The sequence below is a fragment of the Heteronotia binoei genome, chromosome 1, assembly GCF_032191835.1.
Source record: "Heteronotia binoei isolate CCM8104 ecotype False Entrance Well chromosome 1, APGP_CSIRO_Hbin_v1, whole genome shotgun sequence".
Classification (NCBI taxonomy): Eukaryota; Metazoa; Chordata; class Lepidosauria; order Squamata; family Gekkonidae; genus Heteronotia; species Heteronotia binoei.
The window spans coordinates 258,812,132-258,839,674 of NC_083223.1; the positions used below are offsets into that span (position 1 = coordinate 258,812,132).

The following is a 27,543-nucleotide window of genomic DNA, read 5'->3' on the forward strand; positions in this document are numbered from 1 at the left end:
TAAAAAAAAAAAATCTAGTCCTGGCCTGTGCCTTAAACAACAGTCTTAAAATGCAGAAATGAAGCAGGTGAAGTTTTGCCTAAACACTTCGGTCTTCGTGCAAGGAAAACCTTCACCTGCTCAATTTGTGTCCGGAAGGCACCAAAGCACGGCATGGGATGGGGGGAAGGGTACAACTCGACTGAGATTCCACAGGGAAAAAAGGATTCCCCCCCCCCACCCCACCCCCCAGAAGGTTTGGCTTTGGATGCAAGACTGAGTAGACTCCCTCCCTTATTCTTATAAAAATGACATTACAAATAAAGAAAACATCCCCTCCCCGTCCAACATTTTTTTTTTTTTTTTGGCTGGGCAACTGTTAATCGCTAATCTGTCACCCTCGCCCTTTGCTCTCTGAATCCAGTTCCAGGGCTTGGGAAAAGGGACCTGCCCTCTTGCGCTTCAGGAGGACAAAGGCAAAGCCTCCCCCCCTACCCTCCCCCCATCTTAGGAAAGCCTTTTGCTGGCTGCATCCTCTAGCCGCCGTGGCAGCAGACCCTGAACCGCCATTGGACATGGAGCTTGATTTGGCATTTTTTTTTTTTAAAAAAGGGGCTCCTTCGCTCCTGACTGCCCCACAGCCTCCCCCCTTGTTTCTCCCCCAGCTAACGGGGCTGCTCTGCGGAGCCTCAAGGAGCTCTCTCTCCCTACACAGTGTTTCTTCTCTGAACAGACCTCTGCCGCTTTGAAAACAACACAACGGACCCCCGTCATGAATGAAGATGCCACATCACATGAGGGTGGGGAATGAGGGGTGGAAGAGGAGGAGGCTTCCTCCCCTGACAGCAACACAGACAATAAATACCCACTCCCCCTCCTGCCCTTCCGTACGCACCCCCCCCTTCTCTCTGGAGGTGCTAAGAGGGCGGGTCTTGGCGACTGGCGGGGACCTTGGCTTTGTGGGGGCGTGAAGAGGCTGCCGAAGAGGAGCCTGAGGAGGACGAGGAAGAGCTGCTGCTGCGGCGGGCTTCGGCCCCCGTGCTTGACATCTTCAGCTTGCGGCGCTTGGCCAGGGGGGCGTTCTCCACGCTCTTCAGGAAAAAGCCTTCACGCTTGCCCTTGTTGAAGGCCTGGGTAAGGGGACAGAGGAGAAGAGAAAGCAACAAACAAAAGATTACCTCCCCACACTCCAGGCCTTGAATTCAGCAGGAGCAGAGTGCTAAAGCTGCAGTACTGAAGTCCTAAGCTCTGCTCACGACCTGAGTTTGATCCCCGGTGGAAGCTGAGTTTTCAGGTAGACGGCTCGAGACTGACTCAGCCTTCCATCCTTCCGAGGTCGGTAAAATAAGGACCCAGCTTGCTGGGGGGGGGGGAGTGTAGATGACTGTGGAAGGCATGTCTGCTATGATGCAATGTCGCCCCAGAGTCGAAAATGAATGGTGCTTGCACAGGGGACCTTTCCTTTCCACAAGAGCGCAGCTCCTGAACCTTTCTGAGGGTTCCCCCTCCTCCGTCCCACCTACCTTCTCCATTGAATAGTAGGTGCAACTGCATAACACTCCCTGGATTAGGAGAGCGGGCAGCCAGCCAGCCACCAGGAACTTTGCCATGCTTCCAGCAGCCCTCGTTAATCCTTGGAGAAGCCCACACCACCCTTTCTCCACTTCTTGTGTGATTTTGGGCAGCAGGTGGCTTGCTGGCCTTTTGACTGTGGGGGAGCGGCCAAGGAGAGTCCTGGGCAAGCGAGGCCTGCTTGGGCTGGCTGGATCTCTAGCCAGCCCACGCAGGCCTCACTTGCCTAGGGCTCTCCTTTCTTGTGTCAGTTTGCTTTTGGCTGGTGGGGGGTGGCATATGCTAATTAGTTATGCTAATGAGCCCCACCACCTATTTTTCTACAAAATGACCCCTGCCACACACCCCCACACATCCTACCGACTCGCTTCATGGGTGATTTCCCACCCTTGCTCACATGATGGGGTGGAGGGTTGTTTTTGCCCTGGAACTTTTTGCTGATCTTTCTGGACCAATGCTCCTAGCCATTTAACTTGTTGGAACAAAAATTCATCATTCTGGCTGAAAGCAAAGCCCCCTTTTTACAAGCCCGCATTCTGTTCTCTGTGCTGATCAACCCCTTGTAAAGCATTTTGCAACAGACCTTTTGCTCCTTTGCAAGATTCCCCAGCCTTGCACCTCAAAGAAGCCCACTTCACTCTCAGTGGTGGAGGATCTCCAGGCAGGGCCCCTACAACCTGGACTGGCTTTGGATCCAGGGCTAGACAGATGACGTTTCCCTGCACTCCAAAGAGACCCAGTTCATGTGCACTGATAGACTACCTCAAGATGGGGCTTACTGCTTGGACTTGCTTTGGATGCAAGGCGGCACAAATGACTGCTCAGTTACTTTGAGCTCTCCCTGCTCCGCTCCTGGGCCTGCCTGCTTCAAAGCAACAGGGATGTCACAGCTCACCTGCTCCAAGACTGTTACCTTCTTGCAAGCCTCCCCACGCCACCTCCAACGATATCCCCCTTTCCAGCTCGGGAATCGCATCTCTTACCATAAAGGCAGCGTTGACGCCAGTGCGCACGGCGGGCCCTGAGCTCTCCAGGATATCTGGAGTCATGAGAGGCGTGGAAGAGAGGGCGCTGCCATCTTGGAGCCACTCGCTGTAGCGCAAGCTTGACATCTTAAGCCGCTTGGCAGGGTTCACTGTGAGGAGGCCTGGGCAGAAGGGGGGGGGGGAGGGAGAGATAATTAAGAAACAGAAGGCGCAACCCCCACCACTGTTGGCAGATCTCAGAAAGTATTGGAAAGGCTGAGTTATTACCCTAGAATGCACTTTACCGTATGCCTTAGTCAAGGCTGGATTAACAATTAGGCAAAGTAGGCACTGGCCTATGGGTCCCACACCTTTAGGGGCCCCTGGCCGGCTTCCCCCGCTGCTTGCAGCCCTCCCAGCCAGCAACTGAGCCGCTGTTTGCCCCACTTGCCTGATGTGGCTGCTGGCGTCGTCGCCAGGTTTGTCTCTTTCTGTTTCTCCCCCACAGCTTTGTTAAAGGGGCTTTTGAGAAGGGGCCTGCAGGCTGCAGTGGGGGCCGCGGGTGGTGGGCTGGGCGCTCCGACTCTGAGATAATTTGTTTGGGGCCCCCCAAGATTTTGACTGCCTTGGTTTAATCTGGCACTGGCCTCAGCCATGGAATAAGATCAAGATGGGCAGCCATGTTAGTCCGTCTGTAGCAGTAGACAAGACTCTTCCTATTTCTACCATGGAATAAGATTATCTAGAGGGTTGATATACTAATAATGGAACCCTAGATTCATACAGTTGGAAGGGATCGCTAGGTTCATCTAGTTCAACCCCCTGTACAATGCAGGAAAATCACAAATACCTCCCCCCCCACACAAATACCTCCCCCCCTGCTCCATACCCAGAATCTGGCAAAAAAAAAATCTCCAGGATCCCTGGCCAGTCTGGCCTGGAGAAAGAATTGCTTTCTGACCCAAAAGTGGTGATTGGCATTTCCCTGGGCGTGTATGAAAGGGCCATGAGAACTAAGCGGTGATGTAACCCTTCCTGCCCTCCTCAGGATCTGCCTAAGTTCACAGAATGCCGGATGATATAATAGTAATTGTGTGCCATAAAGCTGCAACTGCCTCGTGGTGACCCCAGGACTATGGGGGTTTCAAGGCAAGAGATGTTCAGAGGTGGTTTGCCACAGCCTGCCTCCGCTAGTGACCCCAGACTTCTCTGCGGTCCGCCATTCGAGGAATAACCACGGCTTCCAAGGAATAACCTTAGCTTCCAAGCTCTGATGCGATCCGGCTAGGCTGGGCTGCCGGGTTGCTGAGACTGAGATTCAGAGTATAGGGTGGGGTATAAATCCAATCATCATCATCATCATCATCATCATCTCCTATGAGCCCCAAAAGAAAGTGCCCCCATCCTTCATTATTTCCAGTGGAGGGAAGGCATTTAAAAGGTGTGCCGTCCCTTTAAATGTGATGGCCAGAAATCCCTTTGGAGTTCAATTATGCTTGTCACAACCTTGCTTCTGGCTCCACCCCCAATGTCTCCTGACTCCACCCCCAAAGTCCCCAGATATTTCTTGAATTGGACTTGGCAATCCCAACTCCAACACTCTTCCCTCCCCCGGTAGCCATTTTCTCCAGGGGCACTGATCTCTTTCATTTCGAGAGCAACTGTACTTCTGGGATTTCTCCAGGCCCCACCTGGAGGATGGCAATCCTAGTTGGCATGCTAATCCATGCATATGCAACCCTCAAGTCTGACTACTGTAATGTAGTCCACATGGGGCTGTTTTTAAAACAATGTGGAAGTTTCAGATACAGGCAGCAGAAGGCAGCAGCCTACCTTTCATCTGGGGCATGGTGCCAGGATCACCCTTCATCCACTTTATAGCAGCCAGTTACTGATCCGCTTCCAGATTAAATGTCCAGGAGAGATGGCTTCAACCTATAAAGGCTGTCTAGGCCTGGGACACGCGTCTCTGAAAGACTGCTGCTTCCCCATGTGCATCCATCCACCTACAAGCGTCTCAGATAGGCTTGCCAATCACCAGGTCCCAGCGGGGGTTCTTCCGCTTTCCCAGGCTCCTTCCCGCCCCCAGACAGCTGGGGGAAGCCCCGCCCCCAAAGCCACCATGTGATTTTCCACCTCCGGAGGCTTCAGTCTCACATTGGAAAGGCTTCCTCTTGGGATGGTGTGTCTTTGTTACTTTGAAGCAGCTGGCTGCAACTCGTGAGTTGAGATGCCAATCCCTCGCTTCAGAGTTGCCAGAAACGGGGTGGGGTGGGGGGAGGGAAATGTCTGCTGTGCACTTCATTATTCTCTATGGAGATCGATTCTCATAGAGTATAATGGGGAATTGATCCGGAGGTATCGGAGACTCTGGAAGAGATGTTTTTTGAGGCAGAGGCACCAACGTTTCAGAATAGCATCTAGTGCCTCTCTCCAAAATACCCCCCAAGTTTCAAAAGGATTGGACCAGGGCGTCCAATTCTAAGAGCTCCAAAAGAAGGTGCCCCTATCCTTCATTATTTCCTATAGAAGGATGGCATTTAAAAAGGTGTGCTGTCCCTTCAAATGTGATGGCCAGAACTCCCTTGGAGTTCAATTATGCTTGTCACATCCTTGCTCCTGGCTCCGGCCCCACTGTCTCCTGGCTCCACTCCCAAAGTCTCCTGGCTCCACCCCCAAAGTCCCCAGATATTTCTTGAATTGGACTTGGCAACCCTAGTCTCAGTATTGTTGCCAGCTCTTTAGCATCAACTCAGCCATCAGCTGATACAAAATCATGTGATGCGGCCTACATTTTGCTGGTGTGAATACTCCCCCCCTTGGCCCCTGTGACCAGCCCACCTGCCCTGCTAAACTCTGACAGGCCTTATCTCTGGAGTGGTTTTCCAAGACCCTTGTGGTCAGGAGCACTTGCTGAACAAAGGAGGAGAGACAGGCCAGGAAGAATAGGAGGGGGCAGGCCTCTTAATCATAGCCTGGAGAAGACAATGGGCGGTTTACTGAAGACCACAGTAATCCAATCAGGCATGACAACCATTGTTCTGAGCATTTCAATCTAAGCAAGGATCTCTTTAGGCACAAAGGTCTGCTGCCTTGCAGTCAAACAAAAGACCCATGGCCCCCTCCCCCCCCTCCCCAGGTACTCTCAGCTTGTAACTTAATGGGTTTCCCTCCTGAAGCTGACAGCCCTCTCCCCCTCTACTAGGGTTGCCAATCCCCAGGTGGGGGCAGGGGATGCCCTGGGTTGGAGCCCCCCCCTTGCTTCAGGGTCAGCAGAAAGCAGGGGAGGGAAATGTCTGCTGGGCACTCCATTATTCCCTATGGAGACTGATTCCCATAGGGTATAAAGGCAAATTAATCTGTGGGTATCTGGGAATCGTCGGGGGGGGGGAATGTTTTTTTAGGTAGAATCACCAAATTTACAGCAGAGCATCCAATGCCTCTCCACAAAACACCCTCCAAGTTTCAAAAGGATTGGACCAGGGGGTCCAATTCTATGAGCACCAAAAGAAAGTGCCCCTATTCTTCATTATTTCCAATGGAGGGAAGGCATTTAAAAGGTGTGGAAAGGAAAGGAAAGGTCCCCTATGCAAGCATCAGTCGTTTCTGACTCTGGGGTGACGTTGCTTTCACAACTTTTTCACAGCAGACTTTTTACGGGGTGGTTTGCCATTGCTTTCCCCTGTCTTTTATACTTCCCCCCCAGCAAGCTGGGTACTCATTTTACCGACCTCGGAAGGATGGAAGGTGGAGTCAACCTTGAGCTGGCTACCTGAATCCAGCTTCCGCCAGAATCGAACTCAGGTCGTGAGCAGAGAGTTCCTACCACAGTACTGCAGTACTGCTGCTTTACCACTCTGCGCCATGGGGTAGATCACTTTAAATGTGTTGGCCAGAACTCCCTTTGGAGTTCAATTATGCTTGTCACAACCTTGCTCCTGGCTCCACCCCCAAAGTCTCCTGGCTCCACCCCCAAGAGTCCCCAGATATTTCATTAATTGGATTTGGCAACCCTAGCCTCTACTCCTCCCCCTTTATTTTCTCTTTTCTGCCACGAAAGCCCCTCCTGGACATATCTCCTTCCCACCTCAAACTTCCTCGTGCATCAACTGGAAAGCTTAACCTGACTCCCCCCTGCATCTTTCAAGCCCAGGACCATCAAACCTTTTCCCTCTCCGGCTCCTAAACCAAGAGCTGCTATAATCATTCCAAATCATGCTCAGCTTGGCTCTGGACTGTGTAGTTCTGAGTCACTTGCCAAACTCAGCCCTGCTTCCTTCTCAGGCCTTCTTTTGTGTCACTTTCCCGATTCACTGCCAAGATTCCTGTTCTGGTCCATTCACCCTACCAAGCAATCTCCTGGAATTCCAAATCTCTGGGTTATTGGAGGGTAGTGTTCTCTCTAAGCTGAGTTAGTGTGAACTAGCTCACAGATTTTTAGCCCCCGGCTCACACATTTTTGTCTTAGCTCGGGAAGGATGACCCCAGAGCACATGAATTTACACAGTAGCTCACAACTAATACAAGTAGCTCACAAAATAGAATTTTTGCTCACAAGACTCTGCAGCTTAGCGAGAACATTGTTGGAGGGCTGCTTGGATCATCAGATACATGAATACTCAAATAAGCCACCCCAGGCGTCATTTCTATGCATTAAAAGGATGGGTAATATTTCCCACTGTTCATTCTGAGGTTGGAGCAAACTTGACCGCTGCATTCACTATAGGCTTATAGCCCTGTTCCCTCTCCATAAACTATCCTGGATGATTCTGCTGAATCCCTGTCTCTGTTTTCCTTCCATGTGAGCCTCAGAGCTCCAACCCCTTCATTTTAAAGATCCCTAGGCAAAAAGTGGATTCGTTTGAAATGTGGTGTTGGAGGAGAGTTTGACAGGTACCGTGCACTGCCAAAAAAACCGAATAAGTGGGTTCTACATCAAATTAAGCCTGAACTCTACCTAGAAATTAAAATGACTAAATTGAGACTATCATATCTTGGTCACGTTATGAGAACACAAGAGTCTCTGGGGGAAAAAAATAATGCTAGGAACAATGGAAGGCAGCAAGAAAAGAGGAAAACTCAACACTGAGGTGGATGGATCTATAAAGGAGGCCACAGCCTTCACTTTTGCAAAACCTGAGCGAGATTGTTAACGATAGGACATTTCAGAGGTCACTTTTTCATAGGGTCGGCATAAGCAGCTTGATGGCACTTAACTCAAGTGTGCACATTATTCCCCTTAGGTTTCTGAGCCTAAACCTGTAGCTCCTTTAGAACAGAGGTAAGAGGTGGCAGAAGAGAAGTTTCTCTTGCTTTGTTTCCACAGATCCAAATAACAGAAGAAGAAGAAGAAGAAAGAAGATGATGATGATGATGATATTGGATTTATATCCTGCCCTATACTCTGAATCTCAGAACGGTCACAATTTCATTTACCTTCCCCACCCCCCCACCCCCAGCAGACACCCTGTGAGGTAGGTGGGGCTGAGAGAGCTTTTCAGCAGCTGCCCTTTCTAGGACAACTCCTACTAGAGCTATGGCTGACCCAAGGCCATTCCAGCAGCTGCAAGTGGAGGTGTGGGGAATCAAACCTGGTTCTGCCACATAAGAGTCCGCACACTTAACCACTACGCCCAACTGGCTTCTAAGAAAAGAAGAAAAGCCCTGCAGGATCAGTCCAGTAGTCCATCTAGTCCAGCATCCTGTCTCAGCCAGTAGTCAACTGACTCCTTTGGAAGGCCAACAATAGGGCACAGAGGCCAAGGCCTTCCCCTGATGTTGCCTCCCGGCTCTGGGATTCAGAGGTCCCACTTAGTCACCAGGGCTAGTAACCCAACAGACCTCTCCTCCACACCGTCCCCATTTCCACAGACCTGCACCTTGTATACATATGTTTCGTTAAGCACTACATGCTAGCCTGCTGGTTCAGTAAAAGAACTTGCCCACCAGACCTTGCCCAGTAAAAGAACTTGCCCATCAGACCTTTGCCCAGATACAACACCTTGCTGAAACGATGCTCGGCACTTGTGCAAAGCACCTCCATGTCTGGCACGTGCAAACTCCCACAGGGAAAGTGTGTTGGCATCGCCAGCACTACAGACCTAAAATCAATCCTAAATCTGAGTTGGCAAGGAAGCAAACCTTCTCCGTAGCAACTGCTGCTCCGTAGCATGGCACAGCCTCCTTTAACAAGTGAGGAAGGCAACCTTGTGGAGTGTATTTCTCACGGGTTGCAAAACAGAACTTTTAAAACAGGCTTTTAAATCTTGGATTGGTGGGCGGAGGGTTACATGGATGATAGCTTTAATGTCAGGCTGTGTTATTTTTAATTTGAATGTCGAGATCCTTCCCCCCTCCCTCTTTCTCTCTCTCTCTCTCCTTTTTTGCATCTTGCGATTTTAATTGTTATTTGTTAGATTTGCATTTACTGGGAGCTCATCTCAAGTGCAGGGATTAAAATTTCTTAAATAAAATGCTGGTGAACCAGGGGTGAAGGGAGAACCAGAAGTCAACATGCAACAGTAAAAGCATCAATCAGCTTTGCGTGCAAAAGGTCCCAGGCTAAGAGCAGAAGAGCCCTGTTGGATCAGTCCAGCATCCTGTCTCACAAAGTGGCCAATCAACTCTTCTGGGAGGGCCAACCACAGGGCACAGAGGCCATGGCCTTCCCCTGATGTTGCCTCCTGGCACTAGGATTCAGAGGGTGACTGCCTCTGAATGTGGAGCATCTCCGGTTAAAAGGACCAAGAAGCAGGTGAAGTGAAAAACCTGTGCCACAGACTCTGGAGAGCTACTGGCAGTCTCAGTAGGGTACTGACTCTGATGGACTGATGGTCTGATTCAGTATAAGGCTGCTTCATGTATGAATATCAGTCATTTTTTAGTATTTCCACGAAGGCCTTATGCTAGAGACCATCTTCATCTCCTGGTGGTTCTCCTTAGCAAATCACTGCTCCGATTTCTGTCTCCTGGAGGAAGCCTTGTTTGGTGCACACTGTGCATTTGGCGAAGTGCTAGGGTGACCATAATGTCTGAAGGCCAGCCAGGGACACCTTTGGGGGGGGAGAAGGTAGGGGTGCATGCGCGCGAAGCGCGCGAGTCGCCGGAAACAGGAAATGACGTCACTTCCGGTGACGTCATGCCACCGCCGGAAACAGGAAGTGACACCACTTCCTGTGACATCATTTCTCCGCGTCACCTGCCGGAAACGGGAAGTGACATCACTTCCTGTGACATCACTTCCCCCAAATGACATCATTTCCCCCAAATGCCACTGCCGGAAACAGGAAGTGACTTCACAGCACTTCCTGTGACGTCCCCAAAAATCCCCCAAATATCACCGCCGGAAACAATTTTGTTCTCAAATCCTGTATATACTTCATCAGTATATGGGATAAGGCACTTTCTCAACTGTGCTGCATAATGCAGCCTATTTATTTTATCCTGTTTGCTCTGTTGGCTCTATCTGCGCCACCTTCATCACTTTCGGGGTGTGGATCCCCCAGTGGGGTGGTCTCCCAACTCCCTCCGCCGGCTGTTTCTGATAGCCCTGCGCCCCCTCTTTCATTTGATATGTGTCCCGTGCGGGTGCCACCCTCCCGCCAGGAGATGCCGCAAAATGAGCCCCCTTGAGGCTTATGGCGGCAGGGCTCGGGGGAAGCGAGCTAGACTGCTGTTCTTTTGAGGGGTTATAGAGTGTTTCGAGCCCGTCCCTGTGGCATCGGTCCCATCGTTGTGGGACCCAGGGGGCCGGCGCAGCGGCACGCCGAAGCAGCCTGTCACTAATAACACAGGTCGAAATGCAGGACAGGAACCCGGAAGTGACCGACAGGCTGCTTCAGCGTGCTGCTGCGCCGGCCCCCTGGGCCCCACAATGATGGGACCGATGCCACAGGGACGGGCTCGAAACACTCTATGACCCCTCAAAAGAACAGCAGTCTAGCTCGCTTCCCCCGAGCCCTGCCGCCATAAGCCTCAAGGGGGCTCATTTTGCGGCATCTCCCGGCGGGAGGGTGGCATCCGCACGGGACACATATCAAATGAAAGAGGGGGCGCAGGGCTATCAGAAACAGCCAGCGGGGGGAGTCGCGAGACCACCCCACTGGGGGATCCACACCCCGAAAGTGATGAAGGTGGCGCAGATAGAGCCAACAGAGCAAACAGGACAAAATAAATAGGCTGCATTATGCAGCACAGTTGAGAAAGTGCCTTATCCCATATACTGATGAAGTAAATACAGGATCTGAGAACAAAATTGCACCAGAAGACACAAACACAAAGCTCCCTTACACTGAATCAGTGCTTGGGTCCACCAAAGTCAGTATTGTCTACTCCAGTCACAAACACAAAGCTCCCTTACACTGAATCAGTGCTTGGGTCCACCAAAGTCAGTATTGTCCACTCCAGTCACAAACACAAAGCTCCCTTACACTGAATCAGTGCTTGGGTCCACCAAAGTCAGTATTGTCCACTCCAGTCACAAACACAAAGCTCCCTTACACTGAATCAGTGCTTGGGTCCACCAAAGTCAGTATTGTCACATAAGAACATAAGAGAAGCCCTGTTGGATCAGGCCAGTGGCCCATCCAGTCCAACACTCTGCGTCACATAAGAACATAAGAGAAGCCCTGTTGGATCAGGCCAGTGGCCCATCCAGTCCAACACGCTGTGTCACATAACAACATAAGAGAAGCCCTGTTGGATCAGGCCAGTGGCCCATTCAGTCAGGAAGGGAGGAGGGAGGGAAGGGAGGGAGGGAGGAAAGGAAGGAAGGAAGGGAGGAGGGAGGGAAGGGAGGAGGGAGGGAAGGAAGGGAGGAGGGAGGGAAGGAAGGAAGGAGGGAGGGAAGGAAGGAAGGAAGGAGGGAGGGAGGGAAGGGAGGAGGGAGGGAGAAAGGGAAGGGAGGAGGGAGGGAGGGAGGGAAGGAAGGAAGGAGGGAGGGAAGGAAGGAAGGAGGGAGGGAAGGAAGGAGGGAAGGAAGGGAGGAGGGAGGGAGGGAAGGAAGGAAGGGAGGGAAGGAAGGAAGGAAGGAAGGAAGGGAGGAGGGAGGGAAGGGAGGGAAGGAAGAAAGGAAAGAAGGGAGGAGGGAGGGAAGGGAGGGAGGGAGGGAAGGAAGGAAGGAAGGGAGGAGGGAGGGAAGGGAGGGAGGGAAGGAAGAAAGGAAGGAAGGGAGGAGGGAGGGAAGGAAGGGAGGGAGGAGGGAGGGAAGGAGGGAAGGAAGAAAGGAAGGGAGGAGGGAAGAAAAGAAGAAAGGCCAGCCGCCCCCCCCCTCCGCCAGCCACCCCCCCCCCCCCCGCTTTTGGCTTACCTTGATCCAGGGCGGTGGCGGCCTCTCCTCCGGGCTGCTGGCGGCGGCTGCGGAGGCCGGGAAGGCGGCGGAGAGGCCGGCGCTGGTCTCTGGAGGGCCTCCAGGGACCAGCGCCGGCCTCTCTGTGGCCTCCGCTGGCCTCTGGAGGCCCTCCAGGGACCCGCGGGGGCCTCTCCACTGCCGGCGCTTGTCTCTGGAGGCCTCCAGGGACCAGCGCCGGCTTCTCCGCGGCCTCTCCGCGGCCTCCGCTGGTCGCTGGAGGCCCTCCAGAGTCTCTGGAAGGCCTCCCGGGACCAGCGCCGGCTGCTCCGCGGCCTCTCCGCGGCCTCCGCTGGTCGCTGGAGGCCCTCCAGAATCTCTGGAGGGCTTCCAGCGACCAGCGGAGGCCATGGAGAGGCCTCTGCCACCGCCGCCGGGCCCCGCGCGCGGGCGGGGAAGGCGGCGAGCGAGGGAGGGAGCGTCCCTGCGCGTGTGCAGGGGCCCTGCGCACGCGCAGGGACGCTCCCTCCCTCACTCGCCGCCTTCCCCGCCGGCGCCCGCGGCCCACCGCCTCCGGGGCTGGCTAAACCAGGACCTCTAAATGCTCCCGGTATAGCCAGCCCGGGAGGCGGGAATAGGGGGCCAGAACCGGGACATTCCCGGGCGCCCGGGACGGTCTGGCCACCCTACGAAGTGCACAGGTTAAGTGTGCGGACTCTTATCTGGGAGAACTGGGTTTGATTCCCCACTCCTCCACTTGCACCTGCTGAGATGGCCTTGGGTCAGCCATAGCTTTCACAAGAGTTGTCCTTGAAAGGGCAGCTTTTGGGAGAGCTCTCTCACCCCCACCTACCTCACAGGGTGTCTGTCGTGGGGTGGGGGGAGGTAAAGGAGATTGCGACCGCTCTGAGATTCAGAGTATAGGGTGGGAAATACATCCATCATCATCATCATCTTCTCATTTTGTCAGTCTCCAGCATGGACAACTTCACGCTTCTGTTCCCTCCCCGCACAGTCCCAAGAAGAAAGTTCTCTGAGGGGGCGTGTGGATGCAGCTTTGGTGCACATCCATAATCGATACACGTGCATCAACACTAAGGCACCATGTTGTACACAGCCTGCAAATTTGCACCCCATGGCTGATTAAATGTATTTTTGACCTGTGAACACCCTGTAGGACAACTACATCCCCCCTCCCCCGGTTATATTTTTAACTACAAGCACAGTTGTGTTTGGCTTTCAAAACAGCCAAGGACAGACGGCGGCGGCCTAAATGAACACAGCGTGAAGCCACAGATTAGTATCTTCAGCAACCGGAGGGGGGGCGGGGTTTGCAGCTGGCAGCGATCTTTGTTATTAGAACAAGGTCAAGCATGTCCCTGTGTGCATCCGTGAGATGTCAGATGAGAGGTTGAGGTATTCAAGTCGTAAAATCCTTTTTTTTAAAAACAAAACAAAACCCTGATGTTTTATTTTATTAAGTTAAATGCAACTGTGTCACTTTCAGAGGGTAGCTCTGCAGTAGCTCTAGTGGTCTGCAGTAGAACAGCTGGGCCAGTTTGATGTAGTGGTGAAGTGCACAGACTCTTATCTGGGAGTACTGGGTGCGATCCCCCCCGCCTCCACTTGCACCTGCTGGAATGGCCTGGGGTCAGCCACAGCTCTCACAGAGTTGTCCTTGAAAGGGCAGCTTGTGGGAGAGCTCTCTCAGCCCCACCTACCTCACAGGGTCTGTTGTGGGGGTGGGGGAAGGTAAAAGAGATTGTGAACCGCTCTGAGACTCTGAGGGTGGGATATACATACAATATCTTCTTCTTCTAGGTTCAAGTCCAGCAATACTTAGCGATCAAGAAGATTTTCAGGGTAGAAGCGTTCGAGAGTCAGAGGTTGTTATCTATCAAAGGGAGCTGAAAGTTTAGACCCTAAAAATCTTGTTGGTGTCTCTAAGGTGTTGCTGGACTTGAATCTAGCTCTTCAACTGCTTGCCAGTGACCCTTGTGTCTTTGTACTCCTTTCTTTTTTTCCAAAGAAGGTTGGGCAGAAACCGGCCTCTTTCGTCTCTCTTTCCCTTATGCGTCTGGAAGCAGAAGAGCTCAGGTTTTGGTATATCAAAAAGCAAGTTCTAAATACGAGCTTGGAATTGTATGTGCCGAAAGAAAAACGGTGGTGGTGGGGGAAACACACATTGCATTTGCTGATTCCCCTCCTCCCAAATTCTGAAAGAGGCAGGATAAATTATGCAAAACAAGCAAACAGGTGCAGATTTTCTTTTAGAAGAAGAAGACTGCAGATTTATTCCCTGCCCTTCTTTCTGAATCAGAGACTCAGAGCAGCTTACACTCTCCTATATCTTCTCCCTCTACAACAGGCACCCTGTGAGGTAGGTGGGGCTGAGAGGGCTCTCACAGCAGCTGCCCTTTCAAGGACAACTCTGCTAGAGCTATGGCTAACCCAAGGCCATTCCAGCAGGTGCAAGTGGAGGAGTGGGGAATCAAACCTGGTTTTCCCAGATAAGAGTCCGTGCACTTAACCACCACACCAAACCGGCTCTCTTTTATTTAGGCAGATTGTGAAATTCTATTGAAGAAATGCAGCTGCCTTATACCAAGTCAGGCCTTTGGACTGTCTTGCTCAGTATTGGCTACCCTGATGGCAGAGGGCCTCAGACAGGGAAAGGCTTCTCCAAGCTTCCCAGATCTCTCTCCTTGGAAGATAACAAGTAGCGAATCTGGGACTTTCTGCTCTGCCACTGAGATACGCCCCTTCCTACCACATGTTTATGAGTGTAGAAGTCTCACTGGTTCTTTTTTTAAAAGGGCTCTGCTTACAGACCACTGTCAAACCTCAGCATTTGAGTGTTGTGTGTCCATGACCACGTGGGTGTTTTCTCAGTCCAAAACTCCCAAAAATTCCAGTTCCAGCCTCCCAAAAATCTTGAGAACAGAACACTGAGCCCTTTCCATGAGTACAGTTTCCCAACCCCAGAGGTAGAAGAAGAAGACTGCAGATTTATACCCCGCCCTTCTCTCTGAATCAGAGACTCAGAGCGGCTTACAATCGCCTATATATCTTCTCCCCCCACAACAGACACCCCGTGAGGTGGGTGGGGTTGAGAGGGCTCTCACAGCAGCTGCCTTTTTAAGGACAACTCCTGCAATGGCTATGGCTGACCCAAGGCCATTCCAACAGTTGCAAGTGGAGGAGTGGGGAATCAAACCCGGTTCTCCCAGATAAGAGTCCGCACACTTAACTACTACACCAAACCAGAAGCTAGCTGGAGTGTCAGAGTCAGCTTGGTGTAGCCATTAGAGCATTGGACTAGAACCTGGGTGTCCTGGGTTCAAATCCCACTGTGCCATGAAGCTCACTGGGTGACTTCAGGTCATTCACTCTCACGTCCCACGGGTTGATGTGACAGTACAAAGGAGGAGGGGAAAATAATGTATAACTGATCCCTGAGCTCCATGGGCAATATAAAAAAAAAAGTACTGAACAAATAATAATAAGTAACCCCTACACCCACCACCACCTCTGAGCCTGGCGCTTCCCACCTGGCCCCCAGCCTTACCCCCCGGGGGTATTGTTATACAAGCCCCCTTCACCTCTAACCAGCTCCTTTGCTTCCTCAGACACGTTCTTCCAGGCCTCGCCCTCCAGGGAGAACTGCCCCTCCTTGATTTTGCGCATGATCTCGGCCGCGTGATTCGCTGCGCTCCCTTCCTGGTTGCTGTGGAAGGGGACCTGCCCGGATAGCATGGTGTACTGGAGAGGAGGAGAAAAACAGATGTAAAAATTACGCTTGGGGGGGGGGGGGAGGACGACACATACATCAACAAGGTTGATGGAGCACAGGTCCATCAGTGGCTATTAGCCACAGTGTGTGTGTATATATAAAAATTTTTGCCACTGTGTGACACAGTGTGTTGGACTGGATGGGCCGTTGGCCTGATCCAACATGGCTTCTCTTATGTTCTTATGGCCACTGTGTGACACAGAGTGTTGGACTGGATGGGCCATTGGCCTGATCCAACATGGCTTCTCTTATGTTCTTATGGCCACTGTGTGACACAGAGTGTTGGACTGGATGGGCCATTGGCCTGATCCAACATGGCTTCTCTTATGTTCTTATGGCCACTGTGTGACACAGAGTGTTGGACTGGATGGGCCATTGGCCTGATCCAACATGGCTTCTCTTATGTTCTTATGGCCACTGTGTGACACAGAGTGTTGGACTGGATGGGCCATTGGCCTGATCCAACATGGCTTCTCTTATGTTCTTATGGCCACTGTGTGACACAGAGTGTTGGACTGGATGGGCCGTTGGCCTGATCCAACATGGCTTCTCTTATGTTCTTATGGCCACTGTGTGACACAGAGTGTTGGACTGGATGGGCCATTGGCCTGATGCAACATGGCTTCTCTTATGTTCTTATGTGACACAGAGTGTTGGACTGGATGGGCCGTTGGCCTGATGCAACATGGCTTCTCTTATGTTCTTAAGGTTTCCACGCAGCCAAGATGGTCCCCTTGTTTCCTGAAAACTGCCCTGCCGGCACTGAGAGAAACGCGTGGTTCTCCCAAGCCGATTTACCTCAAGCTGGCCTGACTTCATGAGATTGTGGTGAAGCTCTAACCTCCTTGCAGGAGCAAACAAAAATCCTCTCATCAGAAGGGAGGGCGAAGGCAGGGCAGCCCTAGTCTGTCAGAAATGCCAGTTATGATTTGGCTTGCTGCCAAAGGTTGTTTGGGGGTTTGTGATGTGGGCTTGTTATGTTCTTAAGTTCTTATGTTAGAGGCAAGCTCTTTTCTTAGTTCTTTCTGTTTTAAAGTGTAAAATTACTTAACAGTAATTGGAAACTGCCCCTGGATGACATGGAGGTATCGAAATAATACACAATGGAAAGTGCAGTCAAGTCGCAGTTGACTAGTGGTGACAACTTACAGGGTTTTCAAGGGTTTTCAAGAGTACCCAGCTTGCTGGGGGTAAAGCCAGCAAGAGAGAACCAAGGTGGTTTGCCACTGCTTGCCTCTTTGTAGCGATCCTGGATTTCTTTGGTGGATCCTGGATTTCTTTGTAGCGATCCTGGATTTCTTTCCCACCCAAGTACAAACATAAGAGAAGCCATGTTGGATCAGGCCAATGGCCCATCCAGTCCAACACTGTCACACAGTGGCCAAAAAACCAGATTTCATCAGGAGGTCCATCAGTGGTGCCAGGACACTAGAAGCCCTCCCACTGTGCCCCCCCCACAAGCACCAAGAATACAGAGCATTACTGCCCCAGACAGAGAGTTCCATCTATACCTTGTGGCTAATTGCTACTGATGGACCTCTGCTCCATTTGTTTACCCAATCCCCACTTGAAGCCATCTATGCTTGTAGCTGCCACCACATCCTGTGGCAGTGAATTCCATGTGTTAATCACCCTTTGGGTGAAGAAGGACTTCTTTTATCTGTTCTAACCTGACTGCTCAGCAATTTCATTGAGTGCCCAAGAGTTCTTGTGTTATGAGAAAGGGAAAAAAGTACTTCTTTCTCTACCTTCTTTAACCTGACCCAACACTCTTAGCTTCTGAGATGTGGTGAGATTGGGCTAGCCCAGGTCATCCAGGTTAAAAAAAGATTATACAATGCTCTAGCCCTCATATTTTGAGAAGAATGGACCGCCAATGGGTAAGCAAGTGGTGCAGCGATTGCTGTAGTCCTGGAGTGCAGGTAGGGAAGGAAGGAAGGAAGGAAGGAAGGAAGGAAGGAAGGAAGGAAGGAAGGAAGGAAGGAAGGAAGGAAGGAAGGAAGGAAGGGAGGGAGGGAGGGAGGGAGGAAGGGAGGAAGGGAGGGAGGGAGGAAGGAAGGGAGGGAGGAAGGAAGGAAGGAAGGAAGGAAGGAAGGAAGGAAGGAAGGAAGGAAGGAAGGAAGGAAGGAAGGAAGGAAGGAAGGAAGGAAGGAAGGAAGGAAGGAAGGAAGGAAGGAAGGAAGGAAGGAAGGAAGGAAGGAAGGAAGGAAGGAAGGAAGGAAGGAAGATCATCTCCTGTGGACACCTACCAAGATAACACCCAGGCTCCAGAGGTCGCAGGACTCATCATAGCCCCCATCCTGCAAGAGTTCAGGCGCAGCATACTGCAAGGTGAAGCAGGGCGTCTGCATGGGCTGCGAATTCTGGGGTCGCAGGCGAGCAAAGCCGAAGTCGATCACTTTCACGGGGGCTACCTCTGACTCATCTGCATACAGAATATTCTAGGAGCGGGACACAGTCAGAAGCAGTTGTATAGCCAGTTGATGTGCTTTGCCTAGATAACCTATCTTGGCCTCCATCACTCCCTGCCCTGCCCATCCCTGCTACTTCTCCTGTGCCCTGATTGTCCTGATTTTGCACCATCAGTCAAAGCACTTGTTTGTGCAAAAGGCAGAATGAATCAGAGTCCAGTGTGTTGTAACACCCCGGATGGATCAAACAAAAAGCCTGATTCTCACCAGGGCCTGGAAGCCAAACTCTCCCACAACAAATGGTATTTGGGGGTTAACAGCTTCTGAACATGGGGGGTTCACCCAGCCAACTTGGCTAATAGCCACTGACAGACCTCTCCTCTGCCATGAATTTCTCTATTGTCTTTTCAAAGCTAGGCAACCTACTCGCTTACGCCTCATGGCAGGGAATAGCAAAGACTAATGACACATCATGTGAAGGGCATTCTGTTCTGTTCTTAATTTACTGCCCATCTACTTCATTGGTTAAATGCAGGGCTTTTTTGTATCAGGAACTCCTTTGCATAGTAGGCTATACCCCACCCCCCAATGTAGCCAATCCTCCAAGAGCTTACAGGACTCTTCTTACAGGGCCTACTGTAAGCTCCAAGAGGACAGGCTACATCAGGGGTGTGTGGCCTAATATACAAAGGAGTTCCTGATACAAAAAATGCCCTGGGTAAACGTGCATTCTAGTATTACGGAAAAGATTTTAAAAGGTCTCTGTGCCTACTTTCTCCACCCCGTGAATAATTTTATAAACCTCTATCACATCCTTCCTTAATTGTGATTTTTTTCTAAACTGAAAAGTGCTAATTTCGTCAGTATTTTCCTTAGCCAGGGAAAGTATGTTCCAACTTCTTCTCTCTCTCTCTTTATATTTTGTGTGTCTGCGTGGGCGCATATGTATGCACCTGGAAGTCATGGCGATCACCCCTATTGGGAGGCCTGGAGGATATTCAGAGAGATGGCTGAATAAAGCCTGCCCCTGTCCTCCCGACTGCTGGTATTTCAAGGAGGTCTCCCATCCAAGTCAACTCTGCTTAGCTTCCAAGATCTGATGAGATCGGGCTTGCCTGGGCTATCCCGGTCAAGGCAGTCTGCTCCAATTTCTTGATAATTTTGGTTGCCTTTTTCTGCACCTTCTCCCAGCTCTACAATATCCAGGATGGCCAGAACTGTTATATGTAGTTTCACTGTAGTAAATGGAGCAGGAAAGACCTGGGTTTAGGTCTTTACTGAGCTGCAAAGCTCCCTGAACCAGTTGTCATCTTTTCTCACAAACAAAATAGAGGAGGAGGGAAGGATGCAAGGTACTTTGGATCCCCACTGGGGAGGATACAAATGAAGTTTAAAAAAAAATGAAACTCTGCTGGGGTTAAAATGGGATACCTTCACGTCAACCATCCTGAACATTGTGGAAGAAGAATAGGATATAAATATGGTACATAAATAAGCAAACATCCAGGGTACAATCTTTGGCTCAGGGTAGAGCATCTTCTTAGTATGCAGAAGGCTCCAGGTTCAATCCCTGGCATCTTCAGCTAAAGGGGCCAGGAAGGAGGAGATGGAAAAGATGTAAGCCTGTCACTTGTTAGAGGAGACAGTACGGACCTCGATGGATCAGTGATCTGACTCAGTATAACGCAGATCCCCTCGTCTGATGAAGTGTGCTTAAGAGAGCGCACGAAAGCTTACGTTCTGAATAAAAAGTGGTTGGTCTTAAAGGTGCCACTTGATTCTTGCTTTTTTTCTATTGTTCACCATTGTTCAGGCAATGCTGATTCTGTGAACTTAGGCAGATCATGAGAAGGAGGGCAGGAAGGGTGCATAGTTCTCATGGCCCTTTTTACATGCTACTTTGGAGTCAGGAAGCAATTTTTTTCCAGGCCATTTTGGCCAGAAATCCTAGAGGGGTTTTTTTTTGCCATCTTCCGGACATTGAGCAGGAGTCACTGGGGATGTAGGTGTCCGTGGGGGAGGCATTTGTGAGCTTCCTGCATTGTGCAGGGGGTTGGACGAGATGACCCTGGAGGTCCCTTCCAACTCTAAGATTCTATGAGACTGCAACAGTAACAGTGCTTCTCCTTGTACCACAACGGCATGATGCCCCTTAAGCCCAGGCCTAGTTGGTGTGCCTCTGCTTTAGTGCTACAAAATCATGGCATTTCCTCTGCTCCAGGAAGTTGCATCTTTCACTGTGTGGTGCCTCTAGTGGGCTAAAGCAGCACAGTCCTTCCACTTGCCCTCTGGCAAACTCTCCTGCCACTAATGTCCTACACTGTACACGTTGCCCAGCACTGTAAGTGTAAGGGCATGTTACGTGGTGCATGTGGCTAGGAGGACTTGAAAAGGAGCTGGTGAGGCAAGAGGCCCAGAAGCAGGCCTGTAGCTACAGTAGGGCCCAGGGGAGCCCATCCTTTCAACCCCCCCCCTTCCAACTGTATGGCCCCCTCCATCGGAGGGCCCCCAATCTGTCCCCTTTGCTCATCGCCACTCTGAACAAGTAGTAACACTGAAATCCTGGCTACTGCCCTGTCCAGAAGGCTCATGGGAGATCACATGGACAGTTAAGCAGGAAGAGGGGCACAGTGGCGGGCAGTGGAGGGGCCCTAAGCCCTCTCTGGCTGGGGCTCCCAAGCACTTTCTGCCCAGTGCCCTGTCATGGGAGTCCCTGCCCGAGTTGGCAGCACCGCTAGAGCCTGCAGCCAAGCCCTCTGATGTCTCGGGAGGTGACAGCTCACTGCCACCTGAGTCAGCATTCCCCGCACCTGGCCTGGCAGCTGAGGCACAGGTGCAACTAGACAGCCCAGCCCATCTGACTCACCTCAATGGGTGGCTTGGCTGAGAGAGCGACTTTGCCAGAACTTAGTAACCCACTGCTGAGATTGCACATTTGCAGGGAAGGCAGTTGCTGAGCCCTGAGTATTAACAGGAACTCCTCCACTTGCTAACTGAAGCATCGCCAGAGGCCCACGTGGCCCCTGCTTGGGGCTGGACTCTCCATGGAAGCAACAAGTCACATTCGTGACGACCTTGCATCCACCCCTGGCTTCTGACCTCACCCCTGCTTGATTTTCTTGGCTCCCAGACCCCCTGCTTCAGATGACTACGCTCTCAGACCCTCGACTCGGCTCCTGACTTCCTGACTTGGCTCTTGTTCTGACTCTCCTGGCTACAACCTCAGATTGGACCTGGACTCTGCTTCCAGACCGTGCTCAGCTCATGACACCCCCTCCCCAAACCTGGAATCAACCCTGAGGTTTCACCACCCTTTTCAGAGGCATTCTGCACATTCGCTCATCCGTTTGCCGTCTCCGCTCAAGCCAGCCATCCTCCCACTTCCCCCAGTACCTCAGGTTTGAGGTCACGGTGCACCACGCCGGCATCGTGCATGAAGCTGACAGCAGAAACAAGGCTGCGCATGATCTGGCTGGCTTCTGATTCACTGAAGTGTTGCTTCTTCTTGATCCGGTCAAAGAGTTCCCCGCCCCGGAGCAATTCCATCACCAGATACGTATGGTACTGGGGGGGAGAGAAAGTGCAAACAACTGAGAAGAGTGAACCCTCAAAAATTTGAGAGCTGAGGCACAGAATTAGCCTAAGGAACTCCCTGAGACTGTATATCCTCAAGTTGCTGCACCAGGCACAGAAGGGTACAGGAAGCAGGCCACATATCTCTGATGCAGCCAATCCTCTTGGAGCTTACATACAGGGCTCTTCTTACAGGGCCTACTGTAAGCTCCAGGAGGATTGGCTACATCAAGGGGGTGTGGCCTAATATGCAAAGGAGGTCCTGCTACAAAGAAAGCCCTGGACAGGAGTATGCAATAGTGGCCATTACAAATAGCGGATAGGATGGAGCCTTTGCTCAGAGATCCAGCATGGTATAGTGGTTAAAGTGCTGGACTAAGACCTTGGAAAGCCAGGTTCGAATCCCCACTCGTGCCCTGGAAGCTTGCTGGGTGACCTTGGGGCAGTCACACACTTAGCATAATTTACCTCACAGGGTTGTGAGAATAAAAGGGAGGAGAGGAGAATGGCAGGAGCCACTACAGGTCCCCACTGGGGAGAAAGGAAGGATAAAAACAAGCACATAAATATAATAAAATAAATAAATAAAATCAGCCGTTTCTTCTGCCTGCCTCCTTGTTTCCACCTAAAGTCCAGAAGTGGACAGCAGGGACCCTGGCTTGGAGAAGATCCCGCCCCTGTGTGTGGAGTTAAATCCCCATGGCCCTGGCTTGGCCTGCGAGATGCAGTCTCCCTCATTGAGGAAGAAAGCAAATGCCTTACCTGGTCATGATGGACGTCATGTAGCTTGACAATGTTTGGATGGGCTTCACAGATCTGCAGGGCAGCCACTTCCCGCTGCGTATTCATTTCCATCCTGGATCAGGGTTGAACGGGTGGTTAATGGAATGCAAAGGAACAGCCCACACTCCAATGCCTGAGGCTGGATTCTGACCAAGTTGCCAATCTCTATCCGTTCTCCCTCCCTCTGTGTTGTCAGCTCCTGGCTGAGAAATACCTGGAGATTTTGGGGGTGGAGCCTGAGGAAGGTGGGGTTGGGGGGAGGGACTTTGGTGGAGTATCATGCCATAGAGTCCACCTTCCAAAGCAGCCATTTCCCCCATGGGAACTGATCTCTGTCACCTGGAGATGAGTTGTAATCCCAGGAAACCTCCAGCCACCACCTTCCTTTCCACTGCAGACTCCCCCCAATGTCATTCCTTTGGACTCCTTATCTCCACAGCAGCTGTATTTGGTGGACGTCAGGGGGCTTCAGTGAGAGGGAGGAAAGTTCCATTACAGTGATGGAACGTTTATCTTGAATCCAGTCCATCTTTGCTGTACTGGGTTGGGGGAAGGGAGCAGTGCAGCTAGGGGCCAGCCCCATCAACCAAAAATCCTTTGGGCAGAAGGGGAGAGGCTTCACCCACTAACTGCTATTCCCTGTGCAAAATTCCAAGGAAATATAGACCCGATATACAAAATATCTGCACATCATTTCTATCTGGTTCAAATGAGACACTTTATTTAAAGACACTAGGGCAGGGGTGACCAAATTTGCATAAGAGCCACATAGAATAAATGTCATATGTTTGAGAGCCACAAGATATGAATGTCAGATGTTTGAGAGCTGGAGGGGAGGGGAAGGGAATGGAAGATGGGGAGGGGGAAGGCAGGGAGAGGGGGAAAGAAAGCAACTTTAACTTTAAATGCTGCCAGTTGGCTTGGCTTGGAGAAGTGATTTAAAGAGAGAAATGCCTTCTCTAAGCTGGCTAATGGGGCAGTAGGGGCTTTGAGAGCTACACAGTATGTGTGAAAGAGCCACATGTAACTCCTAGGCCGCAGTTTGGCCACTCCTGTACTAGGGTGATGAGCTAGAAAGGGCTGGTGCCTTGCATCTCTTCTGACTTGTTTGAAGTTTGTGTGTTTTATTTCTGTGTTTTAATGTGGCACTCTATAATTATGCTACTGTGGTTTTAAAAGGCAGGCTTTGAGAGTAAGAAAGAGGATGGGCTGGATGGGTGATGGAAATATGTTATGATTGGCTGACAGCTGTACCCTAAGGGTGGAATTGAAGAAGAAGAAGAAGATGAAGATATTGGATTTATATCCCGCCCTCCACTCCGAAGAGTCTCAGAGCGGCTCACAATCTCCTTTACCTTCCTCCCCCACAATCTCCTTTACCTTCCTCCCCTCACCCCCTGTGAGGTGGGTGGGGCTGGAGAGGGCTCTCACAGCAGCTGCCCTTTCAAGGACAACCTCTGCCAGAACTATGGCTGACCCAAGGCCATGCTAGCAGGTGCAAGTGGAGGAGTGGGGAATCAAACCCGGTTCTCCCAGATAAGAGTCCGCACACTTAACCACTACACCAAACTGGCTCTCCAAACTGGTTTGGAGAGAGAGAGTCCCAAGTGTGTGGGGGAAGAGAACCAAGTGAAGTGCTGTAGAGAGTGTGAAGAATCTGTGTTCTTTGTGGATGTTATTAGTCTAAGTGGCAAGTTAAAAAATTAACTTTGTGGAAGCTATCAGCTAGGGTCACCATATTTTGAAGAGCAAAAACAGAGGACATATTTTCCAACTACTTCAACCAAGTGATCACTATGTTAAATCTCATTCTAAATACCCTTACTATTTAAGCTGTGATAATTTCTACTAACTAGGAATATTCTTAGCCTTGCAACCCCAAAAGAAGACATTTTCATTAGGGTTTTTTTTTTAAGCCCAAAAGAGGTTGGACATCTGGCAACCCTATATTAACCTAGTGGAAACTGAGAAAGCAAGCCTTTGTGGCTAAGTCTATTTAAGAAACCTTACAGAAAGAAGAACTATACCTATCTGAAATCATTATGCTTATGAACTATACTGAAATCATTGAATTTCTAAACAAAACTCTATTCATGTTTAAGAAAATCAATTGTTTTATTTAGAGTAAAAGGTCTCCTTTTACTTCAAAAAGAGACCCACATGCTGACCATTCTGTCATTCTACCAAATATTATGTTTGAAATATATATTTGAAATATAACTAAGCCATCTTTTCTTTCAGCTCAGCTAAGAAATCTAAGGTGAAAGCCATAGATGCCAGTGAAAATAAGTGGGAAGACATAGAATGGCAAGGCAGTATAACACATGACACCTCAGAATACAATAGAAAGGTGCCTTTAGAGGTGTTACATAGAAGGGGTCTCAGAAAGGAGCAAAATGTTACACCAGTCCTTTTTGGGGGGCAGAGGGGGGAAGGGAGGGCAAGCACCTTTTACTGATGATCTTGACGGCATATTCAGCCCCGTTTTGGCGTTGGCGACATCGACGGCACAAGGAGAAGCTACCTTCACCCAGGGGCGATTCTTTCAAGTCCATCTCATACTGTTGGAAGAACGAAGAATCCTGGAAAAAGAAAGGATGAATTAGAACAGAGGTCATGGGGGTGGCTCCCCAGAGAGAGGATGCCTCCTGAACACACATACATACACACCCCTGGACTGATTTCACACTCACCTTATGCCACTCTCACGTCCATATTCTCAGCGTGGCATCCTCCTGATTTCCCACTATTTGTGTCGGGGCTGCAGCAAACATCGCGGTTTTCGTGCAGTAAACGGAAACTGGTTTTTAGCGGTTTCCGTTTGCTGCGTGAAAACTGCGATGTTTGCTGCAGCCCCGGCGCAAATAGTGGGAAATCGGGAGGACGCCACGCTGAGAAGACAGACCTGAGCAGCGTAAGGGTGAGTGTGATATCGATCCTGGTTTTTTTGGCCACTGTGTGACAGAGTGTTGGACTGGATGAGCCACTGGCATGATCTAACATGGCTTCTCTTATGTTCTTATGATAAGCTTTGGATGGCTTGGTGGCTCTATTAATCAAGACTGCTTCCTGGGGGTCTCCCTTGATTACTGTTCCCAGAAAGGGCAATTGAAGCTTTGAGAACTGTCTCCTCCCATGTGTCAAAGCTCCCCATTTCCCCCTCCTTACCTTCATCATAGCACTGCGGGCCACAGCAGCGCTTCCTGGGCGCTCCCCGTCCAGCGCCGCCCCAAGCACGTCAGCTGTCACAGCATTGCGGTTGAAAAGGATGGAGGGAGCGATGAAGGAATATCCCTAAAAATAAATGGGCATGGAGATCAGTAGATTCCCTGTGCTGTTGTTGTCGTCAAGCAGAATGATTCATGCGCCTTTGAGCATTCAGCAAAATCGTATTATAGAATCCTTCCATTTCAGGTGCAGGTGGGTGCATTTGCATGCTCTCCTAAGTAAAAGGGAATTAGGTCACTGGGTACCAACATTAGCTCTGCATCGAACCTTGAAAGCACACAACGGACTGCACCACAGTCTTACAACGTGTCCTGAAGCCTCTTCCTTTTCTCATTTTTGAATATTTAAAATAACATCCAACCTGAGAGTAAAGTGCTTCAGACCAACATGGCAACCCACCTGGATCTACCACAACCACCACAACCACGTTTAACTTTAAAAGGGGTAAATACACTGAGATGAGGAGGCATGTGAGGAAGAAACTGAAAGGAAAGGTACATACGGTCAAAACCCTTGGGGAAGCTTGGACGCTATTTAAAACTATAATCCTAGAAGCTCAGATAAAATACATACCACAAGTTAGGAAAGGCACAAACAGGCATAAGAAAAGGCCTGCGTGGTTAACAAACAAAGTAATGGAAGCTGTAAAAGGTAAGAAGGACTCCTTTAAGCGGTGGAAAACCAGTCCAAGTGAGATTAGTAAAAGGGAACACAGGCTGTGGCAAATCAAATGCAAGACTGTGATCAGGCAGGCAAAAAGGGACTATGAGGAGCATATTGCAAAAAACATAAAGACCAACAATAAAACTTTCTTCAAATATATTAGAAGTAGGAAACCAGCCAGGGAGGCAGTGGGGCCCTTGGATGACCATGGGGTAAAAGGATTACTGAAGGAGGATAGGGAAATGGCTGAAAAGCTAAATGAATTTTTTGCCTCCGTCTTCACTGTAGAAGACGAGAACTTTTTGCCCGCCCCAGAACCACTAATTTTGGAAGGGGTGTTGAAAGACCTGAGTCAGATTGAGGTGACAAATGAGGAGGTCCTACAACTGATAGACAAATTAAAAACTAATAAGTCACCGGGTCCGGATGGCATACATCCGAGAGTTCTGAAGGAACTCAAAGTTGAACTTGTGGATCTTCTAACAAAAATCTGTAATCTTTCATTGAAATCTGCCTCCGTTCCTGAGGACTGGAAGGTAGCAAATGTCACCCCCATCTTTAAAAAAGGTTCCAGAGGAGATCCGGGAAATTACAGGCCAGTCAGTCTGACTTCAATACCGGGAAAGTTGGTAGAAACCATTATCAAGGACAGAATGAGTAGGCACATTGATGAACACGGGTTATTGAGGAAGACTCAGCATGGGTTCTGCAAGGGAAGATCTTGCCTCACTAACCTGTTGCATTTCTTTGAGGGGGTGAACAAACATGTGGACAAAGGAGACCCGATAGATGTTGTTTACCTTGACTTCCAGAAAGCTTTTGATAAAGTTCCTCATCAAAGGCTCCTTAGAAAGCTTGAGAATCATGGAGTAAAAGGACAGGTCCTCTTGTGGATCAAAAACTGGCTGAGTAATAGGAAGCAGAGAGTGAGTATAAATGGGCAGTCTTCGCAGTGGAGGACGGTAAGCAGTGGGGTGCCGCAGGGCTCGGTACTGGGTCCCATGCTCTTTAACTTGTTCATAAATGATTTAGAGTTGGGAGTGAGCAGTGAAGTGGCCAAGTTTGCGGATGACACTAAATTGTTCAGGGTGGTGAGAACCAGAGAGGATTGTGAGGAACTCCAAAGGGATCTGTTGAGGCTGGGTGAGTGGGCGTCAACGTGGCAGATGCGGTTCAATGTGGCCAAGTGCAAAGTAATGCACATTGGGGCTAAGAATCCCAGCTACAAATACAAGTTGATGGGGTGTGAACTGGCAGAGACTGATCAAGAGAGAGATCTTGGGGTCATGA

At 50.4% G+C, this 27,543-nt stretch overlaps 1 protein-coding gene across 1 annotated transcript in view; it reads right to left on the reverse strand.

Annotated features, from left to right (window-relative positions):
- Positions 1–329: 329 nt before the first annotated feature.
- RPS6KA4 (ribosomal protein S6 kinase A4) overlaps positions 330–27,543 on the reverse strand; it is a 59,605-nt gene continuing 32,391 nt past the window's right edge. Inside the window, exons 10-17 of the mRNA XM_060254438.1 lie at positions 25,531–25,656; positions 24,811–24,944; positions 22,342–22,435; positions 21,400–21,570; positions 17,845–18,036; positions 15,405–15,564; positions 2,535–2,698; positions 330–1,109 (exon numbers count right to left, since the gene is read on the reverse strand). Coding sequence (XP_060110421.1) covers positions 897–1,109; positions 2,535–2,698; positions 15,405–15,564; positions 17,845–18,036; positions 21,400–21,570; positions 22,342–22,435; positions 24,811–24,944; positions 25,531–25,656 — 1,254 coding nt within the window. The 3' untranslated portion in view covers positions 330–896. The remainder of the gene's footprint in view (positions 1,110–2,534; positions 2,699–15,404; positions 15,565–17,844; positions 18,037–21,399; positions 21,571–22,341; positions 22,436–24,810; positions 24,945–25,530; positions 25,657–27,543) is intronic.